The 14510-nt window shown below is 42.6% G+C and overlaps 1 protein-coding gene across 6 annotated transcripts in view; it reads right to left on the bottom strand.

Moving 5' to 3' along the window:
* The window catches only part of dst (dystonin), a 579575-nt gene that overhangs the window by 119353 nt on the left and 445712 nt on the right, over positions 1-14510 (bottom strand). For 5 of the 6 annotated variants that reach the window (XM_073056532.1, XM_073056533.1, XM_073056534.1 and 2 more), the window contains 6 exons: positions 8608-8769; positions 8323-8493; positions 3618-3784; positions 2066-2225; positions 1579-1905; positions 1325-1409 (listed from right to left, as the gene is read on the bottom strand). In XM_073056532.1, the coding sequence (XP_072912633.1) occupies positions 1325-1409; positions 1579-1905; positions 2066-2225; positions 3618-3784; positions 8323-8493; positions 8608-8769 (1072 nt within the window). The remainder of the gene's footprint in view (positions 1-1324; positions 1410-1578; positions 1906-2065; positions 2226-3617; positions 3785-8322; positions 8494-8607; positions 8770-14510) is intronic. The other variant, XM_073056537.1, reaches the window with a different exon arrangement.

The raw sequence follows: 14510 nt of genomic DNA, 5'->3' as shown, positions 1-14510 counted from the left end.
AGTGGAATCATGGTTGGGAAAAGGGGAAGGGAGAGGGATCTACATCAAATTTACAAACTCATTCACCACTCCAGGTTGACAAATACAGCACTGTGCAAAAGTCTTAGGCACCCTAGCTATATATACGTGCCTAAGGCTTGTGCCACACATTGCTCCAGTCCACCCAGCTGAAAATGGGTACCAGCAAAATGCTGGGGGTTAACCTCACAGTAGACTGGCATCCTATCCCGGGGGAGTCTCGTACTCTCAATTGCTTCACGCCATGGAAACCGGCATAAGCACTGGCCTGACGAGTCTATAAGGCTCGGGACAGACTTTAACTTAAGGCTTGTGCACAGTTCCATACACAGAGCAGAATACAGGATTAATGGCAGGATTCTTAAGTGTGGAGGAACAAAGGTATCTTGGGGTTCTCAAAGCTGCCACACAAGTTCATAAGATGGTTAAGAAGCCACATGGCCTTCATTAGACAGGGGACTGAGTTCAAGAGCTGCAACATAATGTTATAGCTCCATAAAACTTTGGTTAGACCACACTTGGAATATTGTGTTCTGTTCTGGTTGCCTCATTATAGAATGGATGCCGAAACCTTAGAGAGGGTGCAAAACTGATCTACCAGGGTGCAGACTGGATTAGAGAGCATTTCTTAATAGGATAGGTTGAGTGTGCCAAGGCTTTTCTCTTTGAAGTGGAGGACAAGCAATGGCTTGATAGAGTTCTACAAGAAACTTCGATAGAGTGGACAGCCAGAGACTTTTCTCCAGGGTGGAAATTGCCAGCACAAGAGGGCTAATTTTAAGGTGATTAGTTGAAAGTATGGGGGGGGTGGGGTCAGAAGGCACACAGATGATAGAAAAGTGGAGGGCAATGTAAGAGGGAAGGGTTAGATTGACCTTAAATTAGGTCAAACCTTCAACCTAAGAGTGGACTGTAGCTCAAATTAGTCTCTGAGTTCAAAGTTCTTAACATTCTTTGTTTTACCCCTTCTTTCTTGCTGCCATTTGTCATGATCTGTTAGTTTTTTTCTTCACGTGGGGTGGGAGATTGATGATCAATTTGCCATTTGCACAATTTTTTTTAACATGGGGGGCTGATTGTGTTGTCATTTGCCAAACATTTTTTTTGTGTAGAGGGGTTACTGATTTTCTTTGGACAACTTCCTTGGCTTTCTTTGTTTCGTGGCCAGCTGAAGAAGACGAATCTCAGAGTTGCATACTGCATACATACTTTGATAATAAATGAAGCTTTTAACTTCGAAAAGGTCCTCAGCCTGTACTCATCCTGTATGGCATAGCCAAAGTCAGGATCATTACCAGGTACTAACCTGTCGTCTGTTTCAGTAGAGCCAGCCCGTTCTGGATGACCTGATCAACATGTTGCTTCCGCAAAAGGATGTCTTCGTGAAGATTCTGTTATTGCAGAACAGGTTTGGTCAACAGAGGAAGCAGAAAGCTCCAGGAGAAATTATATTATTTAGAAATGAGCAAGGCAGAAAAAAAAATGCAGCACAAAAGGAAAATCATATCAAACGAAAAGTTTATGGAGAAATTAAATATAAGGCATAAAGAAAAGAAATACCAGGTGGTCCGAATGTTGTTTCTGGAGATGCTCAGGATTGTAGTCTTGAATGGCCACATTGTCAAGTTTGTCTTTCACTTCAGCCAACCAGTTCAGAACCTCAACTTCCTCCTCCCCAAATATCCAGGCATTGGAGAGAGCCTGCTGGATCAGGGCAGCTTTGCGGCCACACCTGTCCTGGACCTCAATGTAACGAGTCTGGGCGGAATCCAGCTTTCCCTGTACCACGTCTTTATCATCTCTGGAACTCATCGTCTTTAATGACTGACCAATGCTTATAGCTTGGTGCAACTGTTTACCATGACTGACGACATCATCTTCTGTAGTCTACATAAGGTGTATAAACGCACAACAAAAACCGCAAAAAGAAATATAAACTGATTATGAAATGTGGAAACAGAAAATACTTTTAAAAAAACTAATTATGTAATGACATAACATAAAAGTGAACAAAAAAGTATGATGCTGCAGCTGGTTGAATGTTTACCTTGTGTTGGGTCATCTGTTCCTGTAGTCTGGCTGTTTGAGTTCCAATAGGTTCGGAGTTTGCAACCTTCTTCTCCGCAGCTGACAACCATTCAATCAAGGGTTCCATGGTATCGTGGAACTGCTGAGCCACAACCAAGATAGCCTCTAGCTGCCGCTGTCTGTAGGTTACAAGAGAAGAAATGTGCGCAACGTGGGCATGCATTGATAAGGTATCTTTCACAGTTGCGGGATGACCCAAAGGGCATCCCAGCCAGTAGCGTGTCCCTGAGGTGCAGTATCTGCCCGTTACTCTGAGGATCAGGGGTCGATCCTGGCCTTGAGTGGTGACTGTGCAGTTTGCGGAATGTAGGGCTTCCCCTGGGTGCTCCCGTTTCTTTCCACAATGGAAAGAAGTGTCAGCTCTGCACTGTAAGTTATCCCAAGTGCAGAAGCGGGACCAGTTGAAGGACCTGTCAAACTGAAAAAGTTAGGGGGGGAATAGCAGGATCAATGTGATTGTTCTTTTTGGATCTTTTAGGGAACATTCTGAAATTATGGACAGCATAATCATGGATTAACTAAAATGAGAACGAGTCATCAGGAAATAAAACCTGTACACAATTTAAATTCAACTGGTACTGAGTGGTTACTCAAACCAATCAATGGGTGTGGGACATTCTAATAATGTCCCATTCAAACAATAGATGAATGTTCCTGCTATTAGCACATTGTTAAAGGTGAATCCCTGTCACTTAATGCACAGTAACACACACAAAACGCTAGAGGAACTCAGCAGGTCGGGCAGCATCCACAAACAAACTGTCAATGCTTCGAGCCAAGCCCCTTCACCAGGACTGAGCAAGTTTCTCCACACTGAGTTAGTTGTATATTCATGGAGCTCTCCTTCAATACTGTAACGAAGGGGTATATTTCAGGTGCCTGGAGTTTATACTCAGAGGCTTTTGGAACAAACACCAGCATTGAACCTTCAAAGGGGTTCTGCTGGATGGCATGAGCTACCATAGTAAATATGTAGTTCTATAAATTTACCTGACTATATTCAATATGGGTTTTCTCCATTGGCTCCAGTTTTCTCCCACATTCCAAAGACATACAGTTAGGGTTAGTGAGTTGTGGGCATGCTGTGTTTGCATTGGGTTCATGGCAGCCCAGCACAACCTTTACTGATTTGATATGATGCAAACTACATAGTTCACTGAATGTTTCAATGTATATGTGACAAATAAAGCTTGTCTTTAATCTCTTTTCTTTAATTATTTATAAATACATTTTCACAATATCAGAGTGAAATTATTAAGAGGGAAGAAGACATTTCTTCATAAAGAGTGAGAGAAATGTGGAACTCTCACACTGAAATAACTGATGCAGATAAAATTTTATATTTATACCCAGGAAAGACCTCTGTTACTACCCATGGATATTATAGTGTGTGGAACGGAGGTGTGCTGTAGTAGTTAAAGCAGAGAACAGCCATGAGCGATGTCCATTGTTGAAAGAGTAGATAGGATCCACCTATATAACAATGCCTAGATCTACAGGTTTGTCCATACCTGCTCTCAGCTTTGGTCAGAAGGGAAGTCCACCTACGACCCAGACCTTGTAGCTGGTTCAAAGTCCTTTCGTGGTCCATGGTGTCAGCTGACTCGGCGATCTTCTCCCCTTCCCGTTTAATCATCTCTACTGTTGGCTTGCGGTCATCCAGTAAGTGTTGGAGAAGCTTATTGGAACAAACAGTTTAGGATCAGATTCTTGATCAACAGAGTTTCAATACTTACTAAAAAGTTAGTAATTGGAGCTTTGCAACCTTCATCTTGGTGGCTGATTTTCACCATTGTTTTTATTGGCACTTACAAAATGGACGTGCAGGAATGCGCAGCCTGAAGGAATGGTGGAACCACTCAGTTGGAACTTTCTAAAGCAAATCAGATAAAGAGTTGAGGAGAACAAACACCACAGGGCTGTGGGGAAAAGGAATGTAGCAAGTGACACAAAAATACTACTTCTTCCAGAGAGTCAGCATTGGTAAGAAGGACTGAATGGCCCTTTCCTCTGGTGTTACTGTGATTTACATATGCCTACTAAACATATTTTTTAACCATAAATATTGTTAACTAAATGTAATCAAAATTACTCATTCTAACGATGTATCATGCAGTGAATTTATGACGTAACTTCCCACATAATCATATCATCGGGTAATCATAGACAGGTTATGCAGATGCTGGAAATCACAAACGCTGGAAGAACTCAACTGGTCAGGCAGCGACAATTTGAGCCGAGACTCGTCATCTGGACAGAAAATAAGAAGGTGAGGGGTGGGGAAGGAGTACTAGCTGGAAGGTGATGGATAAAATCAGGTGAGGTGAAGGTGGCTGGGTGGGGGGGGGATGATGCAAGAAGCTGGGAGATGATATGTGGATGAGGTAAAGCGTTGAAAAAGGAGGAATCTAATAGGAGAGGAAAGTGGATCATGCGAGAAAGAGAAGGAAGAGCACCAGAGGGGGAATAAAAAAAGAGGAGAGGGATGGGGGAGAAATTACCATAAATCAGAGAATCAATGTTCCTGGCGTCAGGTTGGAGGCTACCCAGAATATGAGGTGTTGCTCCTCCAATCTGAGAGTGGTTCATCGTAGTTGTAGAAGAGGCCATGGACTGACATATTGGAATGGGAATGGGAAGTAGAACAACAATGGGTGGCCGCCAGAAAATCCTGCTGTTATTGACAGGGTAATCAGTCAGGCACAATACACTCCCTCATGACAACTGGTTACTGATAGAAACAACTCAGCACTTGCAATTCTAAAACACTATGTTTAATGGGGAAATGCCCGGCATAAGGAAACAAGATGAAGACATCTGTATCTGTGGCGATCAATATGAACAGATTAGAGTTAACAGATCATCCACCATTTTAGTGAGTGATATGAAATTTCCTGTGGGATTTCCCAGTTGTACTGAAAGACACAGAGCAACTGCTAACGAAGTTTTGTCCTGGGGAACGCAAGAGTAACAATAAAGTGCTAAGTAGGTCGAGCAGCATCTCTAAAGGGAGGAAATGGATGGTTCAGGTTGAGACCCTGCATCAGGACCAAGGGTGTACAAGGGGGACGCTCTGGTAGCATAGCGGTTAGTGTGACGGGTTTGTTCGTTCCTCCCCATGAACGCTTGGATTTCATCCCGTGCTCCGGTTTCCTCCCATATTCTGAAAAAGTCACACCAGTTAGTAACCCATTAAATATTGTCCTGTGATTAGGCTAGGGTTAAATTGGTGGGCTGCTGGCAGCGCAGTACGTTGGTCTGGAAGGGCCTGTTACATGCTGTATCTCTAAATAAATAAAATGAAATAGGAAGGAAGTAGAGAGAAAAGAGGCAAGGATGAGATGGGACCAGAAGGTGATCGATCGACAAGTTTTAATCTTCCCAGACCCAGGGAAACTGAAGCTACAGTTCCCCAAATTTTCACCCTGAACTAGATTAATGAACTCAACTCACACTAGGCTCAACCCTGGGATTTCAAAGGTCTTGGTAGCTGACTCAGATATATTTGGCCATTTGAGTGATGAAACTTTGACACGTACAACTGCAATGTTTCATCAAAAGATGCTTTACTGAGTCAGTGTACACTTTAAAATGGCCAGACTTCAACTCCACCGGGAGAGGGATGCAAACTAGTCATTTTTATTCAGTGTTCCAAGCAAACTATGAATACTGTACAAATGGCCAAACTGTGAATGCTGTACGAATGGCCAAACTGTGAATGTTGTACAAATGGCCAAACTGTGAACGTTGTACGAATGGTCAAACTGTGAATGCTGTACGAATGGCCAAACTGTGAATGCTGTACAAATGGCCAAACTGTGAATGCTGTACGAATGGCCAAACTGTGAATGCTGTACGAATGGCCAAACTGTGAATGCTGTACGAATGGCCAAACTGTGAATGCTGTACGAATGGCCAAACTGTGAATGCTGTACGAATGGCCAAACTGTGAATGCTGTACGAATGGCCAAACTGTGAACGTTGTACGAATGGCCAAACTGTGAACGTTGTACGAATGGCCAAACTGTGAACGCTGTACGAATGGCCAAACTGTGAACGCTGTACAAATGGCCAAACTGTGAATGCTGTACAAATGGCCAAACTGTGAATGCTGTACAAATGGCCAAACTGTGAACGTTGCACAAATGGCCAAACTGTGAATGCTGTACAAATGGCCAAACTGTGAACGTTGTACAAATGGCCAAACTGTGAATGCTGTACAAATGGCCAAACTGTGAATGCTGTACAAATGGCCAAACTGTGAATGCTGTACAAATGGCCAAACTGTGAACGTTGCACAAATGGCCAAACTGTGAATGCTGTACAAATGGCCAAACTGTGAACGTTGTACAAATGGCCAAACTGTGAATGCTGTACAAATGACAGAGGCCACTCCAGTGGGAGGTCATGTACAGCCACCAGTCAATTACTGGGCAGGGCAGATAACTCTCACCCAACACATTTCTTCACACTCAACCTCAAGTACAAAGTTCTTATTCATAAGTGTGTGTGTGTGTGTGTGTGTGTGTGTGTGTGTGTGTGTGTGTGTGTGTGTGTGTGTGTGTGTGTGTGCGCGCGCGCGCACGCGCGCGCACGTTTCCTGCATTCAGTATACTTGGCCAGGGAACAAGGTAAAGTTGGAAACAAATGTCAGTCACTGTGAACTGCACAGCAGAGAGACAGGCTGAAAGAAACAATTCTATCACGACAGCCAAAGTGACCTCTTGCCCAACTGAAACACAAAAGACTCTGCAGATACCAGAAAAGCACAGCCAGTCCTGATGAATGTTCTCGACCCCAAACGTCGGCTTTTTACTCCACTCCATGCCATATGCTCCTAACCTGCTGCTTGTAAACTACCCTATGTGTACCCTGAGCAGTGTAAATTGCCCTTTTTCCTGCTTTCCATTCTCTTCACCTTCTAAACACTGCAGCCCCTCCACGTTCTTCCTCTGATGTAGCCTGCCTTTCCACTTCATGCCCCACCTCACCTTCTTCCACTGCTCTTTAACCCCTCTCACCTTCTGTCAATACCAATCACAGATTAGTAGTGAGGTTAAAAGCCATTCAACTTCAATCATTAACTGCAAGTTTTGCTAATAACTACCAGTTCTCAATTACCTTCGAAAATCACTCAATACTTTACCTAGAGTATGACATTACTTTCAAATGAACCACATTGCAAATTAAGACGGCAACGCAATAAATCTAATTGAGTTACTAGTACAAGGAATGCAGTTATGTCATTTATCATTTATGATGCACATAAACCTCTTACTAACCTTCTATTCCTTACTCACAAACATATTCATCTAATTTTCACTTAAATACATTAATTTACCTGAAGCAGGTTTTTGTAATGTGTGAATCCTTATTCACACACATTCAAACACCTACATGAAGACATTTATGCACATACTCAAAAGCATTTGTATCTTGGGGCATTTAGTGTAGCAGTTAGCATAATGGTTTATGCACCAATGAGCCAGGTTTAATTCCACTGCTCTCTGTAAGGACTTTGTACATTCTCCCTGCAACCTCTGGTTTCCTCCCAGATTCCCAAGATACATGGGTTAGGGTTGGTGTGTTGGTGCCAGCTGCCCCCAGCACATCCTCGGACCAGGTTAGTCGTTGATGTGAAAGACATTTCATTGTAAATTTTGATGTTTATGTGATAAATAAGCCCTATCTAATCTCTCTCTCTCTCAAACATACACACAGAACTAGACAATACAAATATGACTTTAACAAATAATTTCTAGGTGGAATCTCCATGTATGGATTGCTGCTGTGAATGAAGACTCTCCAAGAATGTGCTCCCACTTATCCCTCTCAGCTACGGGATAACATTCAAACCTTACCCCCACCAAACCATCTCCACCTCCACTGTGCTCCCACACCCACCTCTAGCACAAGCTTCAAACTGGGGCCGTTCCCATTACACTCTGGACAACTGACATCTCCTGCAGGCATCGCATCACAGCCTGCAAGGGTGTGACGTCTGCATAGTGACACTCGTACATTGTGTTTCCCTGTTTTAAAGCTACAGTCTGTTTAAACGAGTTTTAAGAATTGTAGTATCTCACAGCATTGGGCAAACTCTCAGTGAGTGAATTAAAAGTAATTCCACAATAAAGAAAAAAGCTTTGTTAAAAGCGCCAATCTCCAGCTGTGTCCCCATACTTGTTCACAATTCGTTTCACCCTGCTGAATTACCTTTTGTTCTTGAATCTGAGCCTTTACTACTTTAAACTCAGCGGAAGGTGGCTTTTGGTTGGCTACAAGTTCCTCCGTATCCACTAGCCAGCTGAGCAAAGATTCGAGTGCGTCCTGGAACCTGCCGCAATGCAACAGAGCTTCCTGCAGCTTGGCCGCTCGCTCTGCAACCTGGTAAACATATCAACCAAACCAAATTAACCCGAGTACGGGCAGCAGGTGGAAGCATTCAGCAGTAACCGTCTCACCATGAGGAGACTGGATGGCAAAAGAAAGAGAACAGACCTTTTTGGTGAGAGTATTCCACCGCACATTTGCTTCTTCAATATCATGTTCCAACTTCTGGATATTGGTATTTTTGGCCGCACTCTGGATCAACCCTTGGCCAAGCCAATTAACCTCCTGGAGCATTGCCTGAAGTGGCTCAATCTCTTCCTTTTGAAATACCTGTGGTTTGTACAGACAGTAAAGAGCATTACAGTACACTTAGATGAAGGGTCAGTGAGCCATTTCCAGATTACCCAGTCCCATTTTAAACGTATAAGAACAGAAGAAAGAAATGTTCAGAATTAAATAAGTATTGCAAATTACGATAATTCCTTTAAAGGAATTTATTTAGCCAGAGGGTGGCGATTCCATGGAATTCATTGCCACAGATGGCTGAAGAGGCCAAGTCAAGATTCAAGATTATTGTGCGTGAGTGTAAAGGAGAATGAAATGATTGTTACTCTGGATCCAATGCAGCATAAAAAACACAATAACCATAAAAATCCCAATTAAAAGAACACAATAAATATAAATATAAAAGCAATCCTACAAAACACAATTCGCAAGTAACTATTACATACATATGTATATACAACGACACCAGCTGATGTGTATGTAGTGGTGGGTGGGTTAATAGGTGGGGGTGCTGATCAGCCTGATGGCTTGGGCATACAATATTATATTCTATATAACAGTCATTGGGTATATTTAAAACAGAAGTTGACTGGTATTTAATTAGTAAGGGCGTCAAAGATTCTGCTCCTATGTTTTATAGTAACTTATCATTTTGCAGGGTGTGGCTATTGTCAAGTCCACCCACATTCTGCACAACTGCTTATAAGAAGAAAAATTTGCCAAAGTTTCACCAACACAAGAGATTCTGATAATCCTGAGCAACACACACAAAATGCTAGTTTGAATAACGTTGAAAGTTTATTCCCTTCTGGAGATGCTGCCTGACTTACTGAGTTCCTCCAGCATTTTGCACCCAATACTCAACTCATTCTGTGTCCAGGATGGGTTGCTTCCAATAAAGCAGAGAGTCAAAGATACCCTTGTGTGAAATCTTTTAATGCTGGGTGGCCATTGTACATCAACTACCATATATGCTGGGCACAGTGCGGTCTTGTCCCAATTGAATTGACATTATTTCTTACATCCTTCATATACAGGAGGAATAAAAATCTTTACATTACGTCTCTGTCTAAACGTGCAATTTATAGTGATTTGTAATAAGTAGTATGTACAACAGGACAGTCAATATAGTATAGAAATATAATTGTATCAGCGTGAATTAATCAGTTTGATGGCCTGGTGGAAGAAGATGTCCCAGAGTCTGATGGTCCTGTCTTTTATGCTGCAGAACCATTTCCCAAATGGTAGCAGCTGGAACAGTTTGTGGTTGGGGTGACTCAGATCCCCAATGATCTTTCAGGTCTTTTTTACGCACCTGTCGCTGTAAATGGCCTGAATCATGGGAAGTTCACAACTACAGATGTGCTGGGCTGTCCGCACCACTCTCTGCAGAGTCCTGCGATTGAGGGAAGTACAGTTCCCATACCAGGCAATGATACAGCCAGTCAGAATACTCTCAATTGTGCCCCTGTAGAAAGCCTTTAGGATCTGGGGACTCATGCCAAACTTCTTCAACCGTCTGAGGTGGAAGATCTGCTGTTGTGCCTTTTTCACCCCACAGCCGGTATGTACAGACCATATGAGGTCCTCGGTGACGTGTATGCTGAGGAACTTAAAGCTGTTCACCCTCTCAACCCCAGATTCCTTGATTTCAATAGGAGCTAGCCTGTCTCCATCCCTCCTGTAGTCCACAACCAGCTCCTTTGTTTTTGCAACATTGACGGAGAGGTTGTTGCGACATTAACCGTGTCAGGGTGGTGACTTCTTCTCTGTAGGAGCAATGAACGGAGCAAGGACCAGTGAACAGAGACAATCAGAGACCAGGTTCTGCAGGATGGATTCAAACACACACATACACAAAACCATTTACTTCCCTACAAACTACACTTACATAGGCTAGTCACACTCCTCCTAGCCTCCTCTGCCACACTGACCTTCCCCATAATACTCTCAATCTCACTTTGACACCTGTCATCCCTGCCTCAGCCTTTCCTTGCTCCTTCCGACATTCCTCACTCTCCCAATCCCCTCTCCTCCTGTCACTCCTCTCCCTCACTTTCCTACCTCTATGCCCACTGCTCCTCCATCTCCATCACTTTTCCTCCTCCCTCACACGACCTATCCAGTCACCAGTTGCTCCCTCTCCCCGGGCTGTTTCTCCACTGCCCGTCACGCTCCCTGACTCATACACTGATATTACATTTTGATTTACTCCTGTCTTACAATAGTTTTAATATTGCAATTACAATGATACAATATTGTTTTAGTAACTTCCTGACAGAAATGAAAACCACATGGAACAAGGAAATAAAATTAAACATTGCAGGGAGCATGCAATTATTAAATTTATACCACAAAACTGGACTCTTCAAATACATCAGTATGAAGCGCCTGGTGCCTTGCGTTCTGATACTTCTCCCAAAAGCATCAAGTGATGATCTAACTATTCCATTAACATTTACATTAATTTTATTCCTGTACTTAGCACATTAGTACATAAAGGCTTTCTCCTCCCTTCAAATACAAGCCCTTCCATCCTTGCTATCATTTAATGGGTGACCCAAAAGATTATCTATTCATTCCCCTCCAAGGAATATGAACGGAGTTAAGATGGTGCCAAGTGGTTGCCTCTTCGAGCTCATCTGAGGAAACAGCTTAAATTCCTTTCTTTAATGTCTCTTTTCTTCCTTTTCAAGGTGGTTGGGGTTCTATCGAGCTCCTATCTGCAAGTGGCACTCAAACTGCATTTTGTTTTATGGCAGATGAATCCCCATTGCTGGAGCTCGTCGGCCGACTCTTTGCCAAGATCCTCCAGCTGCAGCTTGGAAGATGGCAGCTTCAAATAAAAACTAAAGCAAGCCCTTTACTCGACGTCAGTGACAATCCTGCTTTCTTCATCTAGAAAACGCAACTTTCATGAGTCAAGAACAAAACTGAGTATTATGCTCAAAGGAAAATGAAAATTTATGGTTCATTAAACAGCTCCACTAACCAAATTAAAACTGAATGTAATACAGCATCTTCACCATAAAAGGCTGCTATTCACGTTGCCAATCAGAAAACACTCTGCTCTTCAACCTTCCCTTTCTTATCTGCCCTTATTTGTCACATGTACATCAAACATACAGTGAAATATATCATTTGCATGAAATCAAATCAGTGAGGATTGTGCTGGGCAGCCTGTAAATATCACCACACTTCCGGTGCCAAAGTAGCATGTCCACAACTCACTAATCCTAACCGTACATCTTTGCAATGTCCGAGGAAACTCATGGTTTTGGGGAGAACATACAAACTCCTTACAAGCAGCAGCGGGAATTGATCCCTGACTATGGCACTGTAATAGCTTTACGCTAACCACTGCACAACTGTGTTGGAGTCTGAGTAACATCTGCTCTCCAAGGGTCTACAAATCAGAGAGATACTAGCCCTGGGAATAGGTGAGCTTTAATTTAGAAGGGGGTGCAATTATCAAGAAATAGCTTTTATGTTAAAGTGGAGAATTATGTCAGAATTAACGAGCAAGGAAGCTCTCTAAAGTGTGATGCAGCTGGAAGTATCTGTGAACCTAATGTTTGCAGAGTTCACCTGACATGAAATCTCATAGTCGCCCTACAGCTACCATGCACCAATGCACAGAATCACAAGAGGCTGCAGGTGGCTGTAGGCTCAGCCAGCTCCATCATGGACACGAGCCTTCCACCATCGAAGACATTTTCCAAAGGTGGTGCCTCAAGAAAGCAACATCCACAGTGAAGAACCCTCACCACCCAGGACGTGCCCGCCTCTCATCATCACCACCCAGGACGTGCCCGGCTCTCATCATCACCACCCAGGATGTGCCCGCCTCTCATCATCACCACCCAGGACGTGCCCGCCTCTCATCATCACCACCCAGGACGTGCCCGCCTCTCATCATCACCACCCAGGACGTGCCCGCCTCTCATCACCACCACCCAGGACGTGCCCGCCTCTCATCACCACCACCCAGGACGTGCCCACCTCTCATCACCACCACCCAGGACGTGCCCGCCTCTCATCATCACCACCCAGGACGTGCCCGTCTCTCTTCATCACCACCCAGGATGTGCCCGCCTCTCATTATCACCACCAGGGTCGCACGCTCAGTGTTTTAAGAACAGCTTCTTCCCCTCTGCATCTGAACACTACCTCGCAATTCCTCTTTAACACTACTTAGTTCTTTAGTTTTAAATGTACAATCTACTACTGCCACAAAAAAAATTTCAGTGGCACTAAATCTAATTCTGATTCTAAAGCTCAAGTCCTAAATAGACAATGGTTATATTTACTTTTTCAACTTAACTAACATGATTTTTGTTTAGCTGAAAGGTGCAAAAGGAACAGTCATCAATACATGGAGCTTGAAGAATATGTATCGCACACAGTATTCGCTCAAGCTCTCCAAGGTTCAAGAACATACTTCATAATAATACACAAATCAACTACACCTCTTTTAAAAGTTATAAGCTTCCAGGTCTTTTAAGCTTTGCTCTATCAAAGAAAACATTCAGTTCAGGGGATCATTTTTCTAAATACGTAACTCTATTAGCCTTGTCACTTCATCACACCTGATATGAATACTTTTCTTTTGAATGTTGAATGAGCCACACTGCAGACGATATGTTAAGTGTACGTAACCAATAGTTCATACAACAGGGAACCAAATGCCCTCAAGGTGCATTTTGCTAACAACTCAGCCATATGAAAAGCAGTCTCAGCCATTTCTAAATTCCATTTAATTTTCCACCTTTGTTAATGGAATATGGATTACTTGAGTTTATCCCTGATAAAATCCACCTGTCACAACAAAGACCAGGCACTCTAAGGATCTAGAGAAATGAGCAGATCTTTATATGACTAACAGGTCACAGAGATGGTTCTCAGCAAATTTATAATTAATCATATGCATAATTTATAATTACTCTATACAACAGGAAACTCACAAAATATCTGATCCCAATCTCATTATTCACTGTGCCCTGCTATTTATAATGTCAAAACAATTTTCAATTCACCTAATTTACCATCAGTTCATAAACCTTCACCTTCTTTAAATGTCTAATTGTGGAATTCAACCAAATAACCTTGAAATAATTAGCCAACATCAGATAAAAGAGTCCATTAATCACTCCAATTAATTCCTCAGCAACTCTCTTCCAATAACCAAAATCGAATGTGGTTATCCTGTAACTAACCGAAGATTTTATACAGGACTTTTTGCTGTATCATCTTTTACACATCATGCACTTTTTGTTTACGTATATCGCAATGAAGCTACAATAACTATATTAGATTTTTTTGAGGTTTTGCGATCAGATTGTTATTGAACCTTTGTCTGTACATGGCCTAGCAGGGATAACGGAACTAATGTAAACAGAGCAAACTGATAGTGTTCCTGCACCATGTGAAGAAACACATTCAATTTACTTGCTTAGGGCAGACATGCTTAATAGGAAACATAATTAGGTACACAAAGGAACAAGAAATAGGAGTGTATAGTCTCATCTGAAGTGAATAAAATTATAAAAGGGCGAGACATGGTAAACAGGAAGAGTCTACAGCTCTTAGAGGAGAGGTCAATGAAAGGACATTGAATTAAGGTGTCTGGCAGAAGGATTGAAGAGAGAGTAAAGATTTCTCCTCACCCATATTGTAGTGTAGACCTGGAGCTCACTCTTTGAAAGGGTGCTGGAGGCAGAAACTCTCACTACATTTAAAAAGTACTGGATGAGGTAAAGATCCTCCCCAGATTTGAGCAGAGTTCC

The sequence above is a fragment of the Hemitrygon akajei genome, chromosome 9 (genome assembly GCF_048418815.1).
Source record: "Hemitrygon akajei chromosome 9, sHemAka1.3, whole genome shotgun sequence".
NCBI classification, from domain to species: Eukaryota; Metazoa; Chordata; class Chondrichthyes; order Myliobatiformes; family Dasyatidae; genus Hemitrygon; species Hemitrygon akajei.
Note: the sequence above shows the minus strand (reverse complement) of the source record. Positions and strands in the feature narration are given on the sequence as shown.